We start from the raw sequence: 8,322 nt of genomic DNA, 5'->3' as shown, positions 1-8,322 counted from the left end.
GTGACCTAGCAGCAGCAGCAGCAGCAGTTTGATAAGTAAACTGAAAAGTCCACAATTCTGTTATCTAATTTATTCTGGAAAAAAAAAAAGATTCCACGCAGAAGAGCAGAGGAATGAGATTCAAATGGTAAGCAAGGGCCAGTGGACAAGGGCCTCATAAGTTGCACTTGAATTTTATCGCATCCGCCCAAGGCAGCTTTAAAAGTGTTTCAAGAAGGAGGAGGATACGATAAGCAGACTTTAGACAGATCATTCTAGTGGCCTTTCCCAGGATGGCCAAGGAGGAAGAGCTAGGAGGCAGAAGGCCATTTAGGAGGTGACTCTGAGTCGGGGAGGCCTGTGTTCTAAGGCACAGGCTTTGGAGAAGAAAGGAGGCCGCCACTGACATGGTGTCAGAAGGGGCCACGGTCACAGCCTGGAGCCACCAACACAGGAGCTCGGTCAATAAAGAATCAACATTCAAAGAACAAGGATGGCCAGGGAGGAAAACAGGAAAGCAGAGAGTCGTGGGAGCATAGGAGAGAGAACAATTCAAGAAGGAAATGGTGAGAGGTTAAGGCCATGAAGAGGTCAAGTGCTATGAGGCCTGAAGCGCCCATGGATTTGTCATCAGGAAGGCAGGACTCCAGACCCGGCTGGCACAGTGCGTCCTCCAACCCGACCTGGGCATTAGGTTTCTGGAGAACTTAATCTGTCAACATGCTTCAGTCCAGGGTCTCGCCCAAGTCTGACCACAAGACACTCTGGACCGCATGACTCCAGAGGCTTGAAGTCCAGCCACTTCCTTGGAGCAGAGCCCGTTGGAGTATCAGGAAACCCCAGTCTTAGTCCTGTCACCGCCACTGGTACAGGGCCTTGGGCCTCAGTTTCTCCTGGGACGATAGGATCAGGCGGGCTCTGCTGTCTGTCCATCTGCACTGCCCAGCACTCAGGTCCGAAGGGAGAAGCAAAGGCGGCCAGCTCTCCAAAGCCTATGACTCAGGCACTCTCACTGCCTCCACGTTGGACTCTGGTTCCCCTCGCCCAGGTGGCCCATTGTGTGAGCTCTGTTTCACTGGGGACAGAAACTGGGTTGAGAAACGAGAATATTTACTTTTTCCACCGAGCTGATGCCCAAGTAAACAATGTGATCCCGTAAGTGGATCCCATGCCCTGCCCTCCCCACTGCAGGAGAGTATAAGAAGGTATCCCAGTGGGCACATCACCCATGAGACCAGATCCAGAGACAGGGCCAGAGCCTTCCCCACCAGCCTCCTGCCCACCATGAAGCTCACCATCGCCATCGTCCTGGTCACCCTGACTCTCTTCTGCAGACCTGGTAAGTATCCAGAGTCCTCCACCCCAAGCCAGCCTCAGCAACTCTCCCAGCACTGCCCAGGAGAGGGGGCAGCTGTCCATGTTCTCTGTGTGGCTGCTGGGAGAGCCTGGGAATACTGACTTCCAGCCAGGAAGCTGGGTCTGGCAAACAAGCCCATCTTAGGAATTTAGGCAGAGCCCTGAGGCTGTGATGAAACATGTAAAAGACCCCATCTTCCATATCCAACAACCTCAGAAGTGCAGAGATGGAGAAGATCCCACCTAGACGCAGTGACCAGCAGAACAGGAGTAACTAACAAGCTCCCCAAAGCCCAGGACTGGACAGACCCCGAGATGCCAAGAGACCTCCAGGTTTGGGGTCAACACATCACCCTGGTAGCCAAAGGGGCTGGAAGGAGCCTCATGGCTTCCAAAGAAACCCAACCCCAGGCAAGGTCTCCCATTCTGGGCAGAGAAGAATATTCTAGATAGGGTTCTTCCCTTTGCAAACTGCCAACTCAGAATGGAGATTTCTAAACATTTTTTTGTCCTCTGCAAAAAGGATTAGGAGTCTCTGAAGAGTTGCAGCTGTCATGAAGAGGAGAGTGATGGGGCAGGGGATGTGGATCCCATCTTCCTCGAAGCCCCTGATCTTTTGGGAACTGGGTTACTTGGCTGCTTTTTACTCCCTGTCTCTTTTACTCCTACAACAACAACAAAAAAATGTAAACACATTCCAACTCCTTCACTTTCAAAGTTCCCTAAGAAAAATAGAGAGAAGTTTTATGACCTTGGGGAGTGGCGGGGGAGTTAGGAAACAGAGACCAAGAGGCAGCAGGAACAAGTACGGTGCAGAGATGCCTGTTTTAAAGGGGAAGTAACATCATTTGGACTGAAATGTACGTTAATTAGAAGATCTTAGCGCCAGGTGCAGCCCACCAAGACAGGGTGAAATACGTAGGTGGTGGGTCTGGGATGTGTTTGTATGTCCATGTGTGTGCACATATAATACCGGTAATAAGCTCTAAGGTTTATCTGTGCCCATCCCTGTGCTGAATCTCGTTCACATATTATCTCTTTTCATTCTTACAACAACTCTATGAAGTGGGGACATTATCCCCCATTTTTCAGATGAGAAAACTGAGCTACAGAAAGATAAAGTAACTTGCCTGATGACACAGTAAGTTGCAAAACAGGTATCTAAGTTCTGGAGAGGGTCTGACTTGGAGTGACCACTTTGGGTGGAACCTCGGAGTTCAGGAAAGGGAGTTTGCACACAAGGTGACGAAGTCAAGGACAGGGATTTAAGACTCAATGGGAAGACAGGGCAAACAGAGAGCTGGGCATGGTGATTCTCCCCATGATCCCGGGATTGTTGTTGTTTAGTTGCTAAGTCGTATCTGACTCTTTGCAATCCTATAGACTGTAGCCCTCAGGCTCCTCTGTCCAGGGGATTTCCCAAGCAAGAATACTAGAGTGGGTTGCCATTTCCTTCTCCAGGGGATCTTCCAGACCCAAGGATCGAACCTGCAATCTCCTGCATTGCAGGCAGATTCTTTACCACTAAGCTACCTGGGAAGCCCCATGATCCTGGGGGCAGGGACCTAAAAAGAGAGCATGAAAGGGGGCGCCCTCAGATGAAAGGAACATGGGGGTGGGACTAGGAATAGGGGCAGAGGTGTGTCTGCGGGTGGATGAGCCTACAGGCCCAGCACCCACAGCGGATGTCCCTTCCGGGCCAGGCTCGGGGGCTCACGCTTGGCGGGTACAAGTGCCTCTTCCTGCCAGAGCCTGACTTTGTCACGTGGGCTCAGACCATCACTAACCATCAGTAAGAGGCATGTTTCCGGTGGGAGCCAAAATCCTTTGTGGCTTCTCCCCAGCCCCCACACACCACACCAAAAAAAAAAAAACCTCAGATCAGCAGCTTATATTCTCAGAGCTCCGCCTGGAACTCTAAGATTAAGAGCTGGTAGCACCTTGCCCGTTGCAACCCAGGACGCGCAAGGAAGGCTCAGGCAAGCCACAAAAAGCTGGCCACAACCCAGAAGGCATCCACTTGGCGCCAAAGAGCCAATTGCTTGGAGCGTCACCCTCCAGGCTGGGGGTAAGAGGGCCACTAGCTCTTGTGGACAGGCCCAGCTGTGTGCATCTGGGTCAGGCCCCGGCAGGGAGCTGGCCAGTCTAGACACGGGCATGGATACAGGGGCTCTCTCCTCTCTGTTCTCCAGCATCCACAGAGGTCTGCCCCAGCCTTCTGTATGTCTTGGGAAACCTCATCGCCGGAACACCTTCCAGCTATGAGGCTACCCTGGAACCTTTCAGCCCTGACGAAGACATGAAAGAGGCAACAAGTCAGCTGAAGACGCTGATAGACACCCTCTCCCCGAAGGCCAAGGACAGCATGTTAGAGCTCATGATACACGGCTCCCTCCACAACTGCTGCCCGCATCCCTGGGCTGCAGTGTCATCCACTTCGGGGCATGCGTGCATGCTCAGTTGATCAGTCATGTCCAACTCTGCAACTCCATGGACTGTAGCCTGCCAGGCTCCTCTGCCCATGCAATTTTCCAAGCAAGAATACTGGTGCTCTGCTGTGCTTAGTCACTCAGTCATGTCCAACTCTTTGTGACCCCATGGGCTGTAGCCCACTAGCCTCCTCTGTCCATGGGGATTGTCCAGGCAAGAATACTAGAATGGGTTGCCATGCCCTTCTCCAGGGGATCTTCCCAACCCAGGGATCGAACCCAGGTCTCCCTCATTGAAGGCAGATTCTTTACCATCCGAACCACCAGGGAAGCCCCAAGAATACTGGAGTGGGTAGCCTATCCCTTCTCCAGGGGATCTTCCAAACCCACAGATCAAACCCACATCTTTTTGTCTCCTGCATTGGCAGGCAGATTCTTTACCACTATGTCACCTGAGAAGTCCCTACTTTGGGGACACTTTTCTAATCCAGAAAGGAGAATCACAGTGCAAATGTCCCTGGGGAAGCAGGCACAGCCATCTTATCTTTTTTAAAGAAGCTCCTGAGGGACCCTCCTGGCATCCCAGTGGTTAAGACTCCAAGCTTCCACTGCAAGGGGCATGGGTTCAATCCCTAGTCAGGGTGGCCAAAAAAAAATTTAATTAAAAAAATTAAAACTAGAGAAGCTTCTGAGAAATAATCCAAGCTTAGTTCCTCCCACAAATACTGAAGCTCTTAGATGATATTAAAGTTTCTGGGTCTGGCTTTGACATTTTCATTCACTATTGTATTGGGGATTTTGTTTGTTTGTTTTAGATGAAAATAATACAAAGCCCAGAGTGTGCTTAGGATTCAGAAGCTGAAGATCTCCACCTGCCGAGGCCCCTGCCACTCCCCGGATGCTCCTTTCACTCCATCCCCACCAGCCCTGCCTGACTCCTGCAATAAAGTACAAGCAAGCATCTCATCTGTGTCCCCGCCTTTTTTATTCACCTGCTAGAATGAAAGGTGTGCCGCTTCTGGGGTAAGATTAGAGCCAAAAGAAAGGCAGTGGCCGTGGAAACGCATCCCCAAGAGTCCAGGCCTTGTCTCACTTCCAGTCCACAGATGGCCAGACCAGCTTCTAGCACATACTCCTTTCCCCGGGCAGAGAGCCAGCCTGGAACCATTCCCAGGGCCTTGCTCAAACCTGACCTACAGGGAACGGTGGGGGTGGTGGGGGTGTCGGCGGGGGGAACGTTAGACATGGTAGCAGCTGACCTCAGGCTGACCTTCCAACCCCCATCCATTTAGTAATGAAATTCAGCGTTCTGTTTCTTCCAAGCCCTTTGGGATCCCGCTCTTGGGTTGAAAAAGAAATATTTAAAGTGATTATGCTACCCAGACATAACCGCAAACAGAGATGGAGTTTTCCAGAGAGTTCCATCTCCCAAAGATAAATGGTGGATCTTTGAAGCATTTTGACAGAGCAGTACGGTGCTCTGAGGGGCTGGCTGGCCCTGTGACAGTCTGCAAATCACAGCCAGCGCAGATGGTCTCTTCCCACCTATAGAAGGATCCGATTCCTGTAAAAAACTTCGAAAACAAAGGCTGGAGGGAGGAGCAGGTTCAATCCCTTGATTAGGGATCCAGGGTCCTTGGGGGGGACTTTGAGGACAGACAGAGTCTGGGGGGCGTCCCCAGAGAGGGTAGGTTAAGTGTTTCGCTTACTTCACATTTGCTGCATGAAATAATTCTCAAACTATTTTTTCAAGCAGAACCCCTCCTCTCGTGCATTTTCTACATCCTTTATCAGCCATCCTGATGAGGACATCCTATTTCCAGGCTGAAACTGCAGAGGCTTATGGGTCAAGCCGTCCATTCACGTCACTCTCTGTCCCCAAAAGGCTAGTGGAGAGTGGGTGGGAGGGGGTCAGGCTGGTCAGCACCTAGTGACTGCTGCCCACTGGCAATGGTGCTCTTATTTGACCCCAAAGCCCTTCTCTGACTTGCCCTTGCCCCGACCTCCCGCCATCCCTTGAGTCCGCATCCAGCCAACTTTCACTCAAAAAGCGAATCGGCCACCCCCTTCCTTCTTGCATGAAATCAATCCTCAGGTATTTACTGGCACTTGCCATGTATTCATGGTGGCGCTCGGGGCTCTGAGGAAGCCGGGAGCAGATTTCATAACCCAGCAAATATGCATGAAGCGGTTGCTCAGTGCACAACCACACTGAGACCCAAGTAGAGCAGAGTGGAGACAATGGCGGCCTCTGGTCTCAGGGAGCCGGTGACCTGATGGGGAAGATCGCCAGCCTCCCGAAAATCAACAGAGAAGCAGACAGACAGATAGGTAAACCTGTGCTAAAAGCATAAAAGAAATAAAGGGAGGGGGCTCCCCTGGTGGCTCAGTGGTAAAGAATCTGCCCGTCAATGCAGGAGACACGGGTTCAACCCCTGATCCAGAAAGGTCCCACATACTGCAAGGTAACTAAGCCCACGCACCCCAACTATTGAATGCGTGCTCTGGAGCCCGGGAGCCACAACTACCGAGCCCACGTGCCCTGGAGCCTGCACTCTGTAACAAGAGGAGCCACCACAGTGAGAAATCCAAGAACCACAGCTAGAGGCAAACCCTCGCATCAACGAAGATCCAGCACAGACAAAAATAAATACATAGGTAAAATTTGTTTGGAAAAAAGAAAAAAAAGGGAGTGACGTAAGCAAGAGTAGCGTGGACACAGGATTTCCTGGTGGTCCAGTGGTTAAGAATCTACCTTGCAAAGCAGGGGATGCAGGGTCCATCCCTGGTCAGGGAACTAAGACCTCGAAAGCTGTGGAGCAACGAAGACCTGATGCAGCCAAATAAATTAAAAAAAAAAAAAAAAAAGAGTAGCGTGGACAGGCCAGCCCAGGAATCCCCTGGCTCAAGGTCTGAGCAGAGACAGGTGGGACTGGAGGAGATGGGGGAGGCAGCCAGAGGCAGAAGCGGAACAGGAGGACGATCAGGCAGGGGCATGGAGGGGACCAATGTGAAAACCCCCTTCCACAGCCTCTCCCCCACTCCAATCAAGTCAAGCTCTTCAAAGCTTCCCCACACTCTTCCCATCAACTGCAAATGCAAAATGCACCCATCACTGGTTCTCATCTCCCATCCTCCCCACTGCTCACTCCCTTTCTGCAGTCTACCCCGCTGGCCTGCAGTTCTTTTTGTTTTTTAAAAACCAAGCTGCCAAGCCTCTTCCTACCTCAGGGCCTTTGCACAGGCCACACAGCATTAACTGCTGGAAACTGTTGACAGTCGCTGTAAAAATTCACCCTAGGAACTTCCCTGGTGGTTCAGTGGCTAAAACTCTGAGTTCCCAATGCAAGTGGCCTGGGTTCCATCCTTGGTTAGGGAACTAGATAGACCCCCACATGCCACAGCTAAAAGTTTACATGCCACAGATAAAAGATTCCACATGCCATAGTAAAGACCAAGATCCCACATGCCACCACTAAGACCTGGCACAGCCAAATAAATATATTTATTAAAATAAATAAATATTTATTTATTAAAAAAAAAAAAAAAGTAGTGCCTCCAATGCAGGGGACGCCAGTTCCATCCCTGGTCGGGAAACGAAGATCCCACATGCCCTCTGGTGCACCCCCTCAAAAGAAGAAAAAAAAAATCGCCCTACACCAAAATAGGCAAGACTAGAACTCATCCTAAACGTGAGTCCCATGTGGATATAAACACCCTCCCAACACCCCCTGTCCCGGGGCAATCGGTCCCTGACCCGGCCACACGATCCCCAGATATTGAATGAAAGTGGAGGACGCGCACAGGGAAAGCGGGAATAGAGAGGGCATCCGCAGAGGGCACGGAACGAGAGGGTTGCAGAGAGAAATCTGTTCGGATTTTTCCAAGAAGCTAAGTGGTCCCGCGGGGACGCGCCTTCCGCGCCCTCAGCAGCTGGCGCCATCATGGCCACTAGGGGGCAGTGTCTACCAAGGTGTCCAGGTCGGGGCTTCTGAGCGCTGCAGCTCCACGCAGCCTGGCTCAATCCGCGGGACACGTGATGAAACGCAGTTCCTTTCTAGGTTTAGTGTTTTGGGGTTTTTTGTTTTTTGTTTTTTTGTATCAACTGTGATTGCTTTAACTTGATTTTTCAGGATTTTGTTGTTTTTTTTTTAAATAAGAATTCTGAGGAAAAACGGGCAGTCATACAAAGTTGCTGCCCGCTGAACCCTGCCAGGCATGTGTCAGCTCTTCTGGAATTAGTAATAATTCCCTTCCCGAACAATTGCGAGGGCGAGTCCAGCTGAATCTAGAACGTGAGATGGTCCGGAGGGTACAGAGGAGCCCCGGGCGCTAGTGGAGCGGGTCCTCTGACCTCCGTCCACCTTTTTTAACATCTCAAGCAACCTAATAATTACTTTTATTGATTGCTTACTCCCTGGCAAGCATTTCTGCAATTTCTCATTTCTTCCTCACACAATCCAGATTCAAGGCCAGACCCCCAACCCCTGCCCTACAGTAGAGAGAAGGATCCCAAAGGCAGGAATTTCCTGAGCTATTAACTGAAATGACGCTGATG

General features: G+C 51.0%; 1 protein-coding gene across 1 annotated transcript; it reads left to right on the top strand.

Annotated features, from left to right (window-relative positions):
• The first annotated feature begins 1,193 nt into the window (after nt 1–1,193).
• On the top strand, nt 1,194–4,730 carry SCGB1A1 (secretoglobin, family 1A, member 1 (uteroglobin)). The gene is made up of 3 exons (XM_010854023.1): nt 1,194–1,318; nt 3,528–3,715; nt 4,580–4,730. The coding sequence occupies exons 1-3, from the start codon at nt 1,264–1,266 to the stop codon at nt 4,610–4,612; spliced, it is 276 nt and encodes a 91-aa protein (XP_010852325.1). The 5' UTR covers nt 1,194–1,263; the 3' UTR covers nt 4,613–4,730.
• The last annotated feature ends 3,592 nt before the right edge of the window (nt 4,731–8,322 follow it).

Source organism: Bison bison, unplaced genomic scaffold (genome assembly GCF_000754665.1).
Source record: "Bison bison bison isolate TAMUID 2011002044 unplaced genomic scaffold, Bison_UMD1.0 scf7180017864334, whole genome shotgun sequence".
In the NCBI taxonomy this organism is placed as follows: Eukaryota; Metazoa; Chordata; class Mammalia; order Artiodactyla; family Bovidae; genus Bison; species Bison bison.
Note: the sequence above shows the minus strand (reverse complement) of the source record. Positions and strands in the feature narration are given on the sequence as shown.

Coding starts and splice junctions, on each gene's coding strand:
- SCGB1A1 (XM_010854023.1), top strand. CDS start 1,264: ATGAAGCTCACCATCGCCATCGTCCTGGTCACCCTGACTCTCTTCTGC. Junction 1,319..3,527: donor GACTCTCTTCTGCAGACCTG/GTAAGTATCCAG, acceptor TCTGTTCTCCAG/CATCCACAGAGGTCTGCCCC. Junction 3,716..4,579: donor ACAGCATGTTAGAGCTCATG/ATACACGGCTCC, acceptor TGTTTGTTTTAG/ATGAAAATAATACAAAGCCC.